Consider the following 18,464-nt stretch of genomic DNA (forward strand, 5'->3'; position numbering starts at 1 on the left):
CATTTTGATGGCACAGATTTTTTTTTCCTTCCAAAGCCCTTCTTTTGCTCTCTATAATTATTTATCTCGGCAGCCTGGTGACAGCCACCAGTAAGAGTAGAGCAGCAGCTTTTCCGGCTGCGAGACTCGGAGTATCCATTATACTTCACCAGGGCAGGGCCTCAGGATCAATTTTCTGCCCGGGCTGAACGGCCGGAACAGGCACATGGCGGGGTGTCTGTAGTGCCGTTTCCTAAACCTCATTCTGGCAGATGCCCTGGCTTTTATCTCATGTCATTTTAGACCTGTGTGGTTCTGCTGGCAACCACCCACTCTGTTAAAATAGCTACAATTTAAGCACAGAGAGGACTAACAAAATTAAAAATGGAAATAAAACAAAACCACCCTACTTCAGTGGCTCAGGGTCAAATCAGCAAGCAAGAGAAACCATAAGAAAAAAATACTTGAGGCTGGTGAAAGACGGAGCACCAGGAACTGACGTGTTCTATTTTCACTCGGCTGTGGGCACGAGTCTCACAGATAATGCATTTCCTATAGGGCAGTGACGAGAGAGATGATGAAGAATTTGGGACAAAAATTAAAGGGTGTATCCCACCACGAACACTCTTCAGTAACCTGCAAAGGAGCTTCTTCCTTTTGATCTAATACTGGGGATACGCGTAGGAAAACTTTGCCAGAATACACGAGAGACCGTGCCTCTGGGTCTCAGGGAGGTGGGTGTGGAGTGGCCTGAATTTTAGCCACCATTTATTTATTTACTTTTTATTTTGGGGGGCTGTCCATGTACTGTATTAGCCACCATTTTAAAAGTGAAAACCAGCAGCCTCCCATTTCTCTATTGCAGCAACTGTGAACAGTGACATCGTAAATTAAAAATGTCACTGAACTGGTCATAAAATCTCAGTGCTAATTGTAAGAGCACTGAGACCTTTGGGAAACAGTGCAGCAGCCCCTGGATCTTCTCCACAATAGAAGATCACATACATTTAAGAGTGTCATCGTGCTAAGGGAACAGAACTGTTTGGATCTTGAGACCAAGACCAGTACTTACGAATTTGTAGACAGTTTTCATGGCCGGATTTGCTTTTGTTTTTACAGTATTCAGAATTGCTCCACTTCCTTTCTATAATAAAAATGTCAATTAGCAATTTGGGCTGAAGACAGAGTAGGCCAACACCAACAAAGACCTCTTCTCGTCAATCAAGTTCAGCAACTTTCCAAAGAGTCATTCAAATAGAGAAACAGGCCTAGATGGTAACTGGTCCCGGACAGTTCCGGTCATGGCTATGGCTGAATGGCTCTGGGTGGGTATCTGCAGGGTGTAGGTGTGTGGCCTTGGGATGAGGAGTGAGATAACCAGGTTGGGGGGACCCTGGGCTCAGTGTTCTGCTCAGCACCTGTCCCCTGGCTGGAAGGGAGGCATATCTCAGGCTGTCTGAGGCAAGGGTTTCCTTACAGTCTTCTGTGGCTTTTCAGGAAATTCCAGTGACCACGGACAATACTCAGGTAACTTTAATAACCATGGACTCTACAGCTGACATCAAGTCAGGGTGGGAAACGGGGTCCTGATCAGGCAGAACGCTGGGAAATACGCTGCCCTCACCCGTGCAACTTCCTTTCCTCACCTCGGTTTTCTGTGCTGTGTTTTAAAATCTCTCTGGTAGGCTGCTTTCCTTAACATCTAAATCTTGAGAAAAGGAAAGAATGAATAGCCATAAACGTTCACCATGGCTTTACTATAAATCCAACACACCAACTTCTTGCTCACTTTTTTTTAGGAGCAGGGGGAAGAGGAGGGAAGGCCTTCCCACTACATAAAGGAGGCGGTGGAGGAGGTGAAGCGCACAGGCCAAGTTTTCATAGGTGTTCACGAATCTTCAGTCTCGTGCCTGCAGACGTGGTGGGAGGGCTCACTGCACGGGTGCCCCTGTTAGGCTCAGAGGGCGCAGAGCCAAAGGAAGCCTGGTCTCTGCCTCCAAAAACTCCAGTTGGTGGGGGGTTCCATGGTCAATAACTGACAAGCAGGTGATGAGGAGGTGACAGCTGTAAGGACTGTGTGCACAAGGAGTGCGGAGACACAGAAGACCAGGGAAGGCCTTGGGAACATGAGACCTGGTCCGTGAAGGATGTATAGGGGTTGATGTGGGTGATAGAAGGAGAACATTCTAGGGACAGGAAATAGCACATAAAAAAGTGCAGAAGCTGAAAAGCCACGGTGCACCATGTAGCAAGTGGTTACTGTAGCATGTGCAGTGCACCATGGGAGGGGGGGGTAAGTGGGCTGGGAGGCCAGATGGGGTTAGCTCGTGCAGGGCCCAGAATGCCAGGCTAAGGGGTCTATGCTATGGAGGATTTTTAATCAAATGTATCACATGATCAGGTGCAAACTGACTGGAATAGAGAGACACTGGAACCAGTGGGTATGTAAGAGGATAAGATATAGTAATTATTTGCTTTAATTTTTAGCACAATATGTGGTAACTGCCCACATTAGGAATTTTGAGCTTTAATTAAAAACATTACAATTTGACCTAGAAAGCATTCTGTGTTGTAGGACAATAGGAAATTTTCACCCACTCATTTATTCCATACTGCTTTCCAAAATTACTCAGTATCCTATTTAAATGGTCCTTTGGAGTATTGAAACTCCCTTTATCAATCAATCAACAAGTCCTTATTGCTCCTCTCTGATTTGCCAAGTGCTGTGTTTGGCCATACAGGAGGAACAAAGGAAGTCTTTCACCGAGGAATTGCTTACTCTCGGCCAACTGCAGCCACTTCCAAGGGACTCGCCTTGGTAGCGGCGCACTTGGCCCGCGAGCGGGAGAGAACACTTATCACATTATGTTGGGGCTGCCTGTTTACGTGCCTGCCTCCCCACGGCAGGGAGTCCCCCCGGGCAGGGCCTGTGTCCTGCTCCCTGCTGCGTCCCCAGTACCCAGCACGGTGCCCGGCACACAGTAGGCCTTCAGCACACACTCAGTTATAAACTGATGGAAAGGAAAGGCGAGATTCTGAATTCTTGAGAGGCTTCGGAAGCCCTAAGCACCTGGCTCCCGACACAACAAGAAATTGTTCACAACGACAGAGAGAAGATGAAAAAAATCTCTCGGTCATGTGTCCTCCATCTTCCCAGGAGCCTTTCCTGTGAAAAATATTACAAGAGGGACACATTTTTTGCTTGCCCATGACCACGACCACTGCACTGGCGCTAGACATGCTCTGCGACGTCATCATTCCACTCAGTACTCCTCGGCCAGGCTTCCCAAAGAGCGGGAAGCCTCTCTCTGCCCTCACCACGAGGAGGCTCTGGCCTGTCCCATCCTTCTAGTCTCCTGGCATGAGAATAGCCTGGCTTTACAAACAAAAGCATCCTCAGCTGAGAGACACCAGCACTCTGGCCTGTGGCAGCCTTGTGGGTGGCCAAGAAGCAGAGGGCTGCCGGGAGACTAAGCAGGTGGCCCAGGTGGCTTGGAATTGGGTGTACACTTACCCGGACCGTGGAGAGCCACTGATGGTAGAGTTTATCACTGCCTGGGGAAAGAGAAGTCAGAGAAACTATTATTTAAAGATGTGATTTGCCCTCAGGAGTGCTTTAAGTTGCTTTCGGCGTGCAGGACCTGCCAGAAGAGAACCACATGGAGGTTCCTGTGTTCCACTCCCCAAAGGAGGCAGCAGTGAGTCGCCGCCACAGGTTTTCTTTCTCAAACAGAGCGGACCATAGCAACGTCCCGCCTCCTAGCCTTCAGAAGCCTCCCGATTGCCTACTGGATGGAGGTCAGACTCCTCCAGTCTTGTCTCCTGGCCTCCCCACCCTCTGCCTCTCCACCCTGTGCTGCCATTTTGCATGGTCTTAGGCTCCACCACCAGGAGCTACTGAGGGTTCCCCAAACCAGCATTCTCCTGGTCCGCCAGGCCCTTGTAAATGTTGTTCTCTTGCTTGGTCACTATTCTCTACTTTCTCTGCTTAGTACACTCTCCAGCCAGCTCAGATGTTTTTTCCTGTGGAAGCTTCTCCTTACTCCTTTCTCTGAACAGCCCTCTAGGATGATAATACCCACTCAGACGTGCATACTCTCTGAAGTACTGTGAGCCACATCGGAGCGAGAACCCCCAGGGCTGTGTGTCCCAGAATAAGGACCTTGCTGGACACACACTCAGCCCTCAAGACACTTGAACAGTGAGAGGGAAAGAAAAAAGCAGTGTTGTTGGTGAACCCTGTTCCTTCGATCTGGTGGGGTAAGGAGGTCTTCTTATCAGTAGACAGCTCTTTTAGAAGTTCCAAATAACTGAGCTTAATGTAACAAAATCTAAAGCCTGTCTTTTCAGAACTCAGTCATCAACGCCTCTCAGATGCCTCCTCTAAAACTTGAGAAAAGCCCTTCTCATTTTGTAGGGGAAAAGTCCTGCAGTTTTTCAAACCTGCAGAGACTGAGCACCTGGCTATAATTTTCACATTTTACAGAAACATTTACTGCACGTTGACCCTGTGCCAGGGACTGTCCTGGGTGACTGTACAAACTTTCCTCAAGGATTCTGATTCAATCTCAACAGCAATCCTACGAGGTGGGCAATGTTACTCTCGGTGCATAGATAGAAAAACTTTAGCTAAAAGAGGTGAACTGACTTGACCAAGGTCTCAGCTAGTGAGCAGGCATAGTTCTGATTTCAATCCAGGTCTCCTAATTTGATATTTCATGTGCTTTCCACTGCATCATGCTAGTCACCACATCTAACCAGACTTTGTCTACCCAGGGGAAGCAAGTGAGCCCCAGGCCACAGGATTTCACATGGGCCAATATGCATCTCATCAGAAATGAAGAGGAATTCTCCAGATATTTCAAGGCCCAGTTTGAAATCAGTCTCTTCCTAATCCCCAATAAAGGAAAAAGTCGTCACTGCTACTCCCTGCCAAACATACCCTTAATCTATAGCAGCCCCCAGCCCAGAAAGAAAAATGAGATGCTTCTCACCAGCATACTCGCCCATGTTGATTTCCTCTTCAAAAACATCACTGAAACCTTCACCAGAATTGAGAAGGTCTAATCGACCATCAATAAACTACAGAAAGAAAGAACAAAGCACAGCTGCTTACACAAAGAAAAGGCGGACAAACCCATTCAGTGGTCACCTTGCTGCGTGCCTAGAGAACATCTTAGGTTTTCCAAGCTAGGAAAGGCCCATTACAAGTGAGTTTTCAAAAAGTGAGTTTCAACAATAAAAGTTCTAAAAAGCTGGCTGCGTGTTTACGATAACTTGGAAAGCCATGTGGCAGATTTGCAAAGGGTCTGCCTGGTTGCCGACCTCCCTCTTCACCTGATCCCCTTCCCCCTGGGGCCTGAGTCCCACCCGAAATCCCTGCCAGGGAGCCAGACACAGGTGGAGCACGGGCGGGGCAGGCACCTGTTTGAAGAGCTGCAGCTGCGTGGCGTTCTGCAGGAACTGCCGCATGGCCCCGGAGCGATAGTGGGACACGAAGGCTTCCTCACAGAAGGTGATCGGCTCCTCCTGGGCAATAGAGAGGGGAGAGGAGGGTGAGCACATGGAGCGAGAGCCGCCGGTTCTTACACTCCTTCAGGCAGAGCTCCCACATCTGATTTATCTCATCCTCATTGGGGACGTAGCTATTATCGAGGAAGTCCTTCTCCTCTCTAGACGAGGAAGCTGTTTCAGGGAGGAAGAGTTGTCCCCAAAAGTCACAGAGAGGGTAGGAGGCAGCTTAGGAACTAACAGAATTCCAACAGGGAATTCTATGCTGGAACCGACCCCCCCTTCCCCCCCACACCACCCCTTCCATATGCCAGTAGCGAGTGAGTGGGATGTGCCCTCCAACAGGATGATTTTGAAACTTTTCTTTTCACTTTTAGGAGGGGAACCCTTTATTCAGATGGACCCTTATGCACAAGGAGCCCTGCTACCGTGTGCTCTGTAAAGCAGAGCTCAGCTGCTCCCGGGGGAGCTGGGGGCCGGGGCTGGGGGCCAGGTTCTCCTGGCTTGGCGCCTTCTCAGTCCCTCACATCCCGGGCACCCTTGCTGTCCCTAAGGCACCAGCCACAGATCATGGTTTGAAAACTATTTACACAGCGATCTTAACCAATAGCAATTAAAAATTAAAGCAATTATTTATTTTAAAAAGCAGAGATGACCAAAAATAAAATTTACCATCCAGCCAATTTTGTGCTTATGCTGTTTGATAAGGAAGTTTGCTTTCACCAAACTACATTTTATGAGTCAAGAAAATGATACTCTACACTTAAAAAAAAATCCCGTCCATATATAGTTAACACCTCAATCTTTCTTTGAACGCATTTGGAGCGCTTATTTACACAGACAAGTCTTTAATTTCAGCAGTGTATTCTCAATTCTGAAAGATCAGACTTTTATATCTTGAGCTGAATTAAGGGTAAACCCCCCTCCCTTCACAGACTTGGTAGCAAACACAGAGATGTTTGAAGTTCCACTTTTATCCTGTTTTAATGAGTTATGTGAGTGTTAAATTTACTGCCTAGCTTCTGTAAGTTCTAAGAGTTCCTACTGCTTAAATCTAGCCAGTATTAGCAACTGGGCAGACTTATTGCACAAGAACCACAAAGATGATCCAAAAATATTAGGGTAAGGGGAATATTTATTTTTATACAGGTGTGCCCTACCTAATTTCACAAAGGATCTGAGGCAGCTTACATGAGCAACTAAAACAATAAAGAAAAAAGTCAGGGCTGGAAAATACATAGATGTCTACAATGTATTTATTTGGGAAAAGAATATCTGGATATGTAGGTCCTATATAGTTTCTAAAATGAAGTTACAAAATTAGCTCAGAGCTTCCTGGCTGCTGAAGCAAGAAGGGAAAACAATGCAAACTTTACATTGTGTATGAGGAAAAAAAAAAAGAAGTATACTAGTCCTTGGGATAAAGCTTTTCTTGACATGGATTACTTTGGCATGGATTTACATCTCCCATGCTCAACAGCTGTGAGACCAGCTAGTGCTAACCAGAGACCCAGCTAGAATTTCATTCTTGTGGCTTGGAAGTTTTGCTTCTCGCCCTTGGGGCCACAGCAGGGCAATTAATTCCTTCTCCAGCTGATCTCATCCACGCACACAGAGTCACTCATACATTGATGACTCCTGATAAATATTATCAGCTCAGACACCTTTCCAGAGCTTCGAACTCATACGTCTCAACCTCCACCTGGATGGCCCCCTGGCACCTCAAACTCAAAATAGTCAAAACTCCCAATTATCAATACCTCCATGAGGACTGTACCCCAAACCTGTTTTCCTTTCTTTCTTAAGTGCCATCATTCATAGCTATCATAGCAGGCCCATCAGACTGCCCAAGCCCTTCCCATTTTACGTGTGGAACGTCCCACGCTCATCTCCCGCTCTCCGTCCCACTACCTTGGTGCAGGCCTGGACAGCTGTGGCAGAGGTTTAACTCTCCATCCCTCCCCGTTTCGTTCCACCCAGTCTATGCCAATTCTTCTGGCCAGAGTGCTTTCTAAAATGCAGATTGGATCATGTCACTATCCAACTCAAGAACTTTGATTGCACAGATGTTACCTTTGTGAGATTATCTGATTAATGTCTGTTTTTTCCACTAGACTATATGTTTCCTACAGGCAGGAACGGTACTTATTTTGCTCTAGATTGTACATCTGTCATCGTGTGTGGCATACACCAGGGTGCTGTATGGAAGAGGAAGAAAAAGTTCCTTAACCAGGCAAACACACCAGCCCTAAGCTGACCCTAGCTGTCTTTCCCAGAGTCCTTCTGTGTCACTTTGCCTCTGCTGTTCCACACACCCAGTGCTCCAAACGCATTCCCTGATCACATGCCATGCCCTTGCCCACTTTCTTCCTTGCTTTTGCAGTTCTATTCCTTCTGCCTAGACTTTCTTCCTCGCACATGCAGGCCTCTGTGCAGCAGTCACTCATCCCTGCTCGCTGCTCCCACAATGCTGCATGCACCCCCGGGTGCTAGGATAGTCTTCATTGGGGTCCTCTCTGACCAGAAGCTCCAGAGGGCAGAGGCCCTGGCTGGACTTGTTTGTACACTCCCTGGGGATAGCGCAGAGCCCAGACCCCAATTAGAAGCTCAGGGATGTTGGTTAAAGAACCTCAAAATGAGCTCCACCCTGGTTCCTGCCACACAAGCCCTGTGGTCTCGGTGTGGCTGACACTGCTTGGCTGACGGTAAAGAGGTCTCAGAGCACGATGCCAGGTGAGTGACACGTGTGTCCGGGGAGTTTCGAGCTGCTCAGAGATGCTCGTTGGAGTTGTTAACATTCACTCCTGGAGCTTTGGCCCATTGCTGCCAGGAAGAAGTCTGCTGAGGGACTGATAAATTCTGAGAGTTTGCAACCAGATTTGTACGTAAGGGTAGCCTGAGGCAGGACTTAGCTGCTGGAGAGCAGAAAGAATCTCATCTTTGGGGAGACATGAACATTGGGGCCTGTTGTCTACTTACTGGAAGTGACTTCCCCACGGATCAGACTCTGTGCCACAAGAACAGGCAAGAGGACATGGGCATGGATGGGAAAAATTCAGGGGAAAAGGGACAATAGGGCTTTTTCTGAAAAGAGCTTAAAGAACAACATCAGATGTGTCAATCAGACCTGGAAAAACTACTGCTGCACTGCGTAGTGCGACTGGGGCGGGACAAAATGCCCACAGGAGTCCAAAGAGGAAAAGGCTAATCCCCCCAGGGGCGCAGGTCAGAAAACGTGATGAAAAGTGGACATTTTTCAGCTGAGCCTGGAAGGGTGAACAGGAGCTAGGCGAGCAAACCCCGTCTGTTCAGGGCCCAACTCTTTTATCCTAATCCTGCTGAAAGGCAGTGACACCGCCGTCACCCACAGTGATGTATAAAGGTCTGAATGGCAACAGGCGCAGAGGGCTCGTTCTCCTGGAGTGACTCGCCTTCTAAGACAACGGCAGTAATCACAGTTTGCCTCATCTGATCACAGGTCCTGTGTGAGGCGCTGTGCTATGCGCTTCACAACTCTTTCTGCCATTCTGAAAACTTTTAAGGATAGAGGAATTATGCTTAAATTTTACGGAGGAATAACCGAGGTAAGGAAAGTTGCCCAAAGTGACAGAACCCGTACACGGCAGATCCAGGGTTAACACCGAGGGGCCTCCAAAGCCCAGGTGTTACCAGCACGCACGTGGCCCACTGCAGACTCAGCTTTTCTCTGAGGCCTCGGTCCTGTCTGCCCTCAGACAGCCAGAGATCTGGAGAGTTCTTTTCAAAATTGGAACCTTTCAGGTTCTCCCAGACACTTAAAGCAGCAGTCTCCGCAGAGACAGCTCCTGGGGGAAGCAAACGGCTGCCGAGGCTCTTTCTGCTACAGGCCCAAGGCAAGGACACAAAGCCATTTCCACCAGCTTGTCCACCCCGTCTTGCCCCTGAAATTGTCCCCCCCCCCCCGCCCCCCACTTCGCTCTGCCGTGGAGGAGAACAAGGCAAGGTGTCTGGTTAGTCCCTTCCTTTCTAAGAAGTGCTGATTTAGTTCTCTTATTAGACTGATTAAACCTTTTGTCTTCTTAGGTGACACTCTAGGCACGGGGGCTACTGGCTGGTAGCAACGTTAATTCAGGGAATTCAGGCCGTGAGCATTCAAGCTTAGATCGCATTAGCAGAATTTTCCATCTATGACCCGAAGGACAGTAAAGCACAGCTGCTTAACCCTAGCAAGAACTTTGTTACAAAATGACAAGTTTTACTCCCAGATTATCTTCTTGACATATGGAATCAATTGAAAACTCCATCACTAATGAGTTGAATCTTTGTGAAGAGGTAAATGAAGTTGGTGATTCCAAGGTTTTTGATATTTCCAGAACTAAATGACTTTATCCACAGTGTGGTCAGTACTGGCATAAAAATAAAACAGCTCTCATCAGATTTTTCAGCAACTTTCCTTGTTCGGTGGACCCATACTTAGTGTTAAATTTGTATATTCCTTTACAAATTTAATTTTTATCAAAATTTTGTGTGCACCTTTACTATGAGATTCTAAGAGAAAAAGGAGCCATATCTGTATTATAAACCTTGATTAAAATTTAAAAAAACAATAATTTTGGAAGATCTATCCTTATATCCAAACATTTTTAAAACACCTACTATGTGCCAGGCTCCATGTTAGGGGAACAAAAAGATGAATAGAATGTAGTTCTATAAATAGTAATAAGTGAATAGGGGGTGGGGAGTGGATGAAATTACAGATGATACAAGAATGGCAGAATGTTATGTTCATAGCAGCATTATTCACAATTGCCAAAAGACAGAAGCAACCCAAGTGTCCATCTATGGATGAACAGATAAACAAATGTGGTACATACACGCGATGAAATATTATTCAACCCTAAAACGGAAGAAATCTCTGATACATGCACAACATAAATGATCCTTGAAGATGTTATGTTGAGTAAAATAAGCCAGTCACAAACAGACAAATACTGTATGATTCCACTTGTACAAGGCACCTAGGGGAGTCAAATTCGTAGAGACAGAAAGGATGGAGGTTGCCAGGGGCTGGGGGGAGGGGAAGATGGGCTTGTTTAATGGGTATGTTTAAAAGTTCTGGAGATGGAGGGGTGGTGATTGTTGTACAAACAATGTGAAAGTACTTAATGACACTGAACTGTACACTTAAAGTGGTTAAGATGGTAAATTTATGTATATTTAAACATAATTAAAATTTTTAAAAAATCTTACATACACAGAATGACAGAATATTTATGGCTGTGGAAACTGGGAGATGGGTACATGGGGGTTCATATACTTTGCATAAGTTTGAAATTTTCCCACAATAAAAAGTTACAAAAGCTCCTATTATCAAGGAATCCTGTCTAGTTCAGGGAACAAACAACTCCTGTGTGACAACTGGCATACCAGAGGGCTGGGTTTTGTCTTTGATTTTTTTTTGGTAAAGGCATCTTTATAGAAACTTAAAACTTTGTTTTGATTTGGTCCATTTAAAGTGACACAACATGGTGGAGAGAACATGTCTCGGAGTCAAAAGATCTGCACTTGAACCCTGACTCCGGCTGTACTAGCTCTGTATTCCTAGGTGACTTAACTTGTCCTTCCTCATCTGTGACAACCACACAACACTGGCCTATCTCACAGGGCTGCTTTAAAAATTAAAATACATGACAACAGATAGATTCTTCTACAATAGACTTTCAACAAATAACTGTTTTCCTTGAGGGCAGAGATTGGGTCTTACCAGGGTTGGCAACATAATTTGTGGGGCCCAGAACAAAATAAATACACAGGAAAAAAAGTTCTGTTAAAACATAAAAGTGCCACACTAAAACATTAAGCTTTTTTCTTTCTCTCATGGTCTCCCTTCTAGATCTACCATGCCGTTTAAAATTTACTATTTAATGTCATCCTAAGAAAAAAATTAAATTATTTGCACAAACTCTTGTTATTCAACTTTACACTGTACAATGCCAGTTTGAAATGCTAACTCATCCGTGGAATCAGATTTTGTAGCTTGTATGTGCATCTGTATTTTGTGCTCACCAGGCAGTGGAAATGCCGCACAAAACTAACTCAGCTGTTGATTTCACTTCTCGATATACACACATTCTCCACTCTCTCAGCCTACTGATGAGAAAGGAAAGGGAGCCATGGTTGTTTTATCTTTTCTTTTCCTTCCATGTCATAATTTTCAGGGTAAGTGGCTGGCTAAGTACAAAGTGACATAAATGAACATGATATTAATAGATTTCCACAGTCATTTGTTTCTTAGAACGCCACTGCCTTCTTTTTGCATTTGAAGCAAGTTCTGGTTCTGATAAAAGTGTGGCCTCTTGCGGCTGGCGGTGCCCTACTTGCTCAGCCGCAGACACAGACGTCTTTACCTTGCGAGCACTTTGAGTCCTACTGAAGTCCTAGGCACCACAGGGCCACTGGGATTCCCTGCCACTAGACATCGGAAAGCCCCATGGGACTGGGAGGGCAAGGCTCTGCAGAGACACAAGTTTTGTGCACGTCTCCTTTGCTCACATCTGTGCCCTATTGCTCCATTGGACTCGATGTACAAAACACCGGTTCAAAGGTAAAAGTGTTAAGAGTTTCAGGATGGTCACAGCAGAGTATTAAACCAAACCTGGGGCTCAAACTTGGGGAAAACCAAACTTTTCTCCCCTCCCTTTTCAAGGCTTATGTACTCAGTAGGCAGCCCTAGGGCTGCTTCTGTTTGTCACTGGGACCTAGCAGGGCGCAAAAACTTCAGGCAGGTCTGTGGGTCGGTGGAAGTAGGGGTTTCTAAGCTCTAGAGCATGACACTCAGGCTCTACGCAGCCTTCCCCAGTTGGCTGTTCCTGCTGATGGCATCCCGTCCGCCTCGTCCACACGTCTCTCCTCCAGAGATCCGGGACTGCCACCACACGCCAGCCGCCTTGTGCACGCCTACCTCTGCCTGCCTTCCTCTCGCTCCCTCCCTGGGAGAACCTCACTTGATGCCTTCAGGCTCTTCCTCAGTGTCCACACAAACGCCACTGCACCCAGGCAGACTGTCCTCAGTGCACTGCAAGCTCCTAGAGGGCAGGCTCTGATTCATGGTCACTCCAGGAAGAGGCAGATGGGGGCACGGGACACCCAGCTGGGTTCCAGTCCTAGCTCTGCTCCTTGCTGTCCCTGTGTGCCACCTTGGGCAAGTGACAGCACCTCTCGGATCCTCATCCTTATCACCTGTAAGGAGGGGAGAGCTACCTGCCTCCTGGGATTGCTGGGGGTTTAAGTAGGGATGAAAGGGGCGGTGTAGGTTAATAGTTCTCAACTTTGGCTGTGCATTAGAATCGCCAGGGGCACTTTCAAAATCCCCAATTCCAGGACCACAGTTTTTAAAAGTCCTCAACTGACCCCAGTGTAGCCAAGGCTAACAACCACTGGTTTAGGTGAAAGTGACTAGCACAGAGCCTGGAGCAATCAACAGTTGTTTTTTAAAGCTTAAGATTGAAGAAATCTGGGGAATTTGGCTCATTTATCACCAGCAGTTTCATCTCAGTTACGTTTTGCTTAAATACGTCCCAATTCTCTGCGGGGCCTCAGCAGCACTCCTGGAGCTGGGAGGGTCGGGCTGAGCTGGCCTGAGGCCTTCTCCTGGAACCAGGTTGGATTCCCAGTAGAAACGGAAAAAGGCTCAGTGTGGTGTCCGGTCTAGACAATGCCAAATCCTTATTTCCCGGAAGGCGGGGAGCATGTGGCCAGCAGGGTCAAAGGACAATGACTTCAGGCTGGCCAGAAGCAGGCATGCGTGCAGGGAGAAGGAGCCAATGTCAGCTGAGCGCTTGCTGTGGACCAGACAACCCGCGACCTTCCCCTCACTGAATCCCCACCAGAGCTCCGAGATCTCCTAAATTAGTCCCATTGTACAGATGAGGAAAAGATGCCCACAGAGGGGAAGTGTGCTGCCTAAGGGCCCAGAGCTCAGGGGTCTAGTGACTCCCCAGTCCACACGCACTCTCCGCCCACGCTCAGGGGCACTATGTGGTGCAGGTTCCCGGACTCGGGTCACTAGCAATCTCAGGACCACCAGGTGGACTTGGGGAGGGCAGCACTGCACGGCCACAGTCAAATGACTCTGGCTCTGGCTGGGCTGGGCCAAGCCACATTTTGGGGTGACAGGACTAACACAGCTTTCTGAACCTTTTGTGCAGTAGCCAAGGCATGTCGGAGAAAGACTCCCAGCCCGGGCCCAGCTTTCTCACTATAACAAGCCCTAAACAAAGAATCAATGTCTCATCGTGAAGCCAGCTCACTGTTCGGATGACTTAAGTTAGGCGAAATGTGGGTGTCCGACAAGAGCTGCTCTGCTGATTTGCAGGGGCAGGGGTGGCTGGGCTGACGCTATTTGCCCATTCTGGCCAGCCGCTCCGGTATTGACAGAAGCCCCCGCACGCGCTCGCTAGATTACAGTAAAGACATTCAAATCACAGGCGTGTCAGCCCATGCCTCGGCTCCTCTGTGCCAGCAGCCCCTTCCTTCTGCATTAACCGAGACAAACAGGGAGAAGTCAGGAAATTCTGATTAGCGCAGGAACGGCAGATGAGCTGGGAGGCCTGCGGAAGCCGAGGAGACACAATGAAGTTGGTCTTCATGCATACTAGCTTAAGATTTTCTTCCCATAAGAAATGCAGATGGGAATCGGCACGAAGAGGAAAGCAGGTGCAGTGATTAAAAACAGCTACCACTTGCTGCGCCCTACCCCGGTGCCGGGCGGTTTTCCATGCGTTATCTCACTTATTCTTCACAGCACCGTGAGGTAGGTATGACGACCATCTCCATTGTACAGACAAGGAAATCAAGGCTCCAGAAGATGACATCACCTGCCTGAGGTTGCAGAGCTGGTCAATGGCAGGGCCAGAGTTTGAAGTGAATTCTGTCTAGCCCGAGGGCTCATGCAACACATGTTCTTTCTTTTTGATTAAGAGAAATAATCACAAGATTGTATTTGACATATTAACGGCCACCTGGGGCTGTTCTAGCAGCAATTCAAAGAGATGGATTATAAGGTAGTGTCAAAGAGAGTGGGCTTTGGAGTAATGACTGTGAGTTCCGGCTCCACCGTGTGCCATTTCACCTCTTGGAGCCTCCGTTTCTTACTGATACGACGGAAATACTATCCTCCTCGAGCTCTAAGCATTTAATACCGTTACACAGGGTGAGTGTGTGGGGCAGCAGCTGGTGCCAGGTGGGAGCTGATGTGAGAGAGACAGTGACCACCTGTGCTGCAGCAGAGCGACAACTCTCTCCCTGGTCCGGAAACCAGAGGGGACACGCTCAGATCCCAATATCAAACACCTGTAGGCTCAACCACCCGGGCAGTGGCGGAGCTTGCCTCACTGTCCCTGGGGACCAGACTCTGCATTCCAAAGTCGAGAAAGGATGCTCCAAAGGGACCAGAGTGAGAATTTCAGCTTCTGGAGAGTGCAGAGAACAGAGTCTGGGAGAGGACAGTGGAGAGAGGACGGCGTTGGGGGCCTGGTGGACCCCCGGGTAGAAACAGAAACCCACCTGCAAAGTGACTGATGGGAGAACCAACATTAGCTACAATGACAGGAATATGGGACTCATAGGTCACAAGTGAAAGGACAGGGTGATAATGCAGCAGCACAAGTTAGTCTGTAGAGACGAAACATCCCAACCCTCCGAGCCTGCCTAGGATGTGCTGCCCACCAGTCAGTCCCCTGGGGGCACGGCCCTGTCCACACACCGAATTTGGGGCTTATTATCCCTGCCCCATTCCCTTACTTATTGTCACTCCTCTCCTGAACGTCACTGGTCCAGAGCTGAGGCTCTGGTGCCTGGCGCAGCCTGGTGCTCGGGAGGCTGTGCGAGGAAGTTTCCAGTCATGAACACGTGGCGGCACTGAGAAGTGGAACGAGGACAAGGAGAAGCGCCAGACACCTGACCCAGCCCAACTCCTTTTCCTTGTCTGGGTCTCCTCAGCTTCTTCCTCTGTGAAATGGGAAGGCTGGAGCATCTTCAAGGTACTTCCTAATGCTAACGTGTTGTTCCCAGACGGAGAAAGGCCTTTCTCCGGGAGGTCTGCCGCGGCCCTCACAGAGAACGTGCCTGACGCGCAGCCCTCGCCGGGAGTCGGAGATGGAGAAAGGACGTAGTGGGAACGCAGGCTCTGCCGCCCACCTGTCTGGAACTCGGGGCAGGCCCTGAGCCTCAGAGACATGGGGGAGCTACTTCCCACTTCACAGGGCTGTGTGGGGACCACCAGCTGATTCACGTGACATGCTTGGGGCAGGGCTTGAAAAAGATCAGTTTTCCACCCCAAATTACGGCAGTTCCCTGCCTGAAGCACATGTTAAGTGACTACTTCAAGCGGCCCTGTTTCAGTGCACGTGACACGCACCATCGTGCAGGACATGGAGCAGGTCAGCGGGAGCGAGGCCGTGACTCAGAGAAAGCCATGGAAGGCGCCTCCACCAGAGCTGCCTTCTGCTGCCCGGCGCGGACGCTGCAGGCACACGGCGACTGTCTCCTGCCAGCCCCATCCAGGGAGGCCCCGTGTCCTCATCCTGCAGCGGAGGGACGAGCCCTGCCCAAGGCCACAGAGCTGGAAGAGCCAGAGCTGCACGCTAAGTCAGTGTGACCCCAGAGCCCTGGCTCTTCCCTCGACAGCCCAGAGCCCTGAGTGTGCTCAGGAGCCCCAACATGGTTTTCCTCTGTGTTTCTGCGAAACCCAAGGCACAGCAGACTATTTTCCACACAAACACGTCCTTTTCCATGAGCCGCAGATGCGATCCCAGTCCAAGGCGTCCAGAGCCTCTGGATGGGGGTCACGTACAGCTGGAGGCTGCGGAGGGGCTGGGTGCAGCTGGAGCTCCAGGAACAGGGAGGCGGCGAGGCTCTCTGAGCCTCAGTTTCCTCGGCTCTGAACCGGGGGATCACCCACTTATATTGTGAGGCTGAAAATTACAGTGTTTGTCAAGGTGCTAATACTGTGTGGCACACAGCAGGTGCTCCATAGAGGTCAATGTCCCTCACGGCCCCTTTAGATGCCCTTTGAGAGCTGGGCAGAACGTCTTGGACGGGACTTTTTTACCTGTCATTTAACAAATACCTGTGACTGAGGTGACTCTGTCTGGGTGGGGTAGGTTCTGGGAAAGGCTGTGCGGCTGGGGAGGTGACGTAAAAACCAAGTGCCAGGGAGGAACATGCGCTAGCTAGATGGAAAGCAGGTGGTGGGCACAGGAAGGGCAGCCTGCCTGCCATGCGGAGTGTGTCACTGGGGTTGGTGGTGTGTCACAGACATGGTGAATGCGGGAGAGGCTGGATTATTTCTCCTTCCTCATTTGGGGGTATCTTCTCTGAGAGCCAGAGAGCCAAGAAGTGGTGGATGCTGGACCCTCAGATACACAAAAATAACTGCTCAGCACCTTGCTGGCAGCTCTCCCCCAGCCGCCCCAGCTGCCTTCGAGTCCCTTCCCTTCCCTGGTCCCCAGTGCCTGCGAGCCAAGCGGGCTGTGGAGCTGGGAGAAGCCCCCCAAGGCATAACCCTGCCCACCGTGCTGACCACAGCGCCTCATTCCCCAAACAGCCCGCATTTCCATAACACAGAGCTGGCTACAGTTCTCCAGACGGTTCTGCAGGTCTCCCGCCTTGGCCTGTGCTTCTCCTGCCCCTGCTTTCTCAGGCTGGGGAAGTCTCCCTGGCCTTTTGTGGATTAACTCAGGGCCAACTGCCCTGGGACGCTTCTTCCCTGCCTCGGGCTGAGTTAGGTGTCCCTCCTCTGGGTTCCTCAGCCCTATGCTCACCTCTGCTATAGCCTTTACTACCATTTGTCGCCTCGCCTGGCTTCCCGCTGGTTCCCTCACTAGATAGTGGCCTCCTCGAAGGCTCGGTGGTGTCTGACTGCCCTCTGCACCTCCAGCCCCTAGCCCCGAGCCTGGGTCCGAGCGGGTGCTCCAAAGCTCTTTGCATGAATTATTCTACTGCCGAGCAGGCAACGGGAACCCTTCTGAGGAAGAGGCAAGTCGGGTGGAGAACCAGACAGACTGAGGATGCAGGGAGGAGGGTTAGAGGGCAGGAGGGAGGGAAGAGAGAGAATGTAGTGTGTGCGCTGGGAGGGGCAGGGGAGGGCGGAGGGAGGCAGGGAACACCGTCTAATTAGACCACATGTGCAGAGCAGCATCTGGCTCCAAGCACAGCAGTTTACACCGCTCCTGGAGTTGTCGTGGAGACAACCACATGACCAGCCTGGAGCCGAGACTCAGGGGCAGCAATCCAGATGCACTCCTAACATATTCTGACAGAGAGCAGATGGGCAGCTATTTGCAGGGCCAAAAAATGCCAACTCCGCTCCCCTCCAGACCTGCGTGCCCTCATGGATCATTTTCATCTTGTAAAGTCATTCTTATCTGCCCTGGAACCACCAGTTCCTCTTGTGTAGGAAGCAGGGTGAGGGCTGCTATTTTTGTAGTTCTCTGACCATCACAACTCCCGGCCTGTTCCTGTGGGCGATGAGATGTCACCACCTTTAATGAAGAGGTCCTTGAGGGCCAGGTTTCCCTGCTGCCAGCCTCCCCCCAACTCTTTCTCGGTGAAAAGTGTCTAAATCTTTCACTCTTTAGGCCACATCTAACAGATCTGGGCCTGGGAGCAATGCTGTGCCTAGTGTGGGCAGAATACAGGCTTTGGTGGCTGAGCTCCTGTTCTGCTGGTACTGGCCTGGGGCATGCACTCGATCTCTCCAAGCTCAGTTTACCACTCTGTAAAATGGGGTTTGTATTAGTAACTCCTATTTCCATGGCATTATTTTAAGGATTAGATAATAGAAGAACCTTGACAATTATACCACTCTATATAAATATTAGTTATTATTTAATATTATGATAATTTTTGACTTGGATAAAAATTCTTTTTAAATCTCAAAAACTTTAAGCAGAACGCTCATATCAATTAGCCGTGCATGGTGGTACATGCCTGTA

The 18,464-nt window shown here is 49.1% G+C and overlaps 1 protein-coding gene across 4 annotated transcripts in view; it reads right to left on the reverse strand.

Moving 5' to 3' along the window:
* The window catches only part of DENND1A (DENN domain containing 1A), a 493,327-nt gene that overhangs the window by 63,931 nt on the left and 410,932 nt on the right, over positions 1–18,464 (reverse strand). For all 4 annotated transcript variants that reach the window (XM_012771853.2, XM_012771851.2, XM_012771850.3 and 1 more), the window contains exons 14-17: positions 5,404–5,508; positions 4,974–5,061; positions 3,494–3,534; positions 1,052–1,123 (exon numbers count right to left, since the gene is read on the reverse strand). In XM_012771853.2, the coding sequence (XP_012627307.2) occupies positions 1,052–1,123; positions 3,494–3,534; positions 4,974–5,061; positions 5,404–5,508 (306 nt within the window). The remainder of the gene's footprint in view (positions 1–1,051; positions 1,124–3,493; positions 3,535–4,973; positions 5,062–5,403; positions 5,509–18,464) is intronic.

Source organism: Microcebus murinus, chromosome 12, assembly GCF_040939455.1.
Source record: "Microcebus murinus isolate Inina chromosome 12, M.murinus_Inina_mat1.0, whole genome shotgun sequence".
Classification (NCBI taxonomy): Eukaryota; Metazoa; Chordata; class Mammalia; order Primates; family Cheirogaleidae; genus Microcebus; species Microcebus murinus.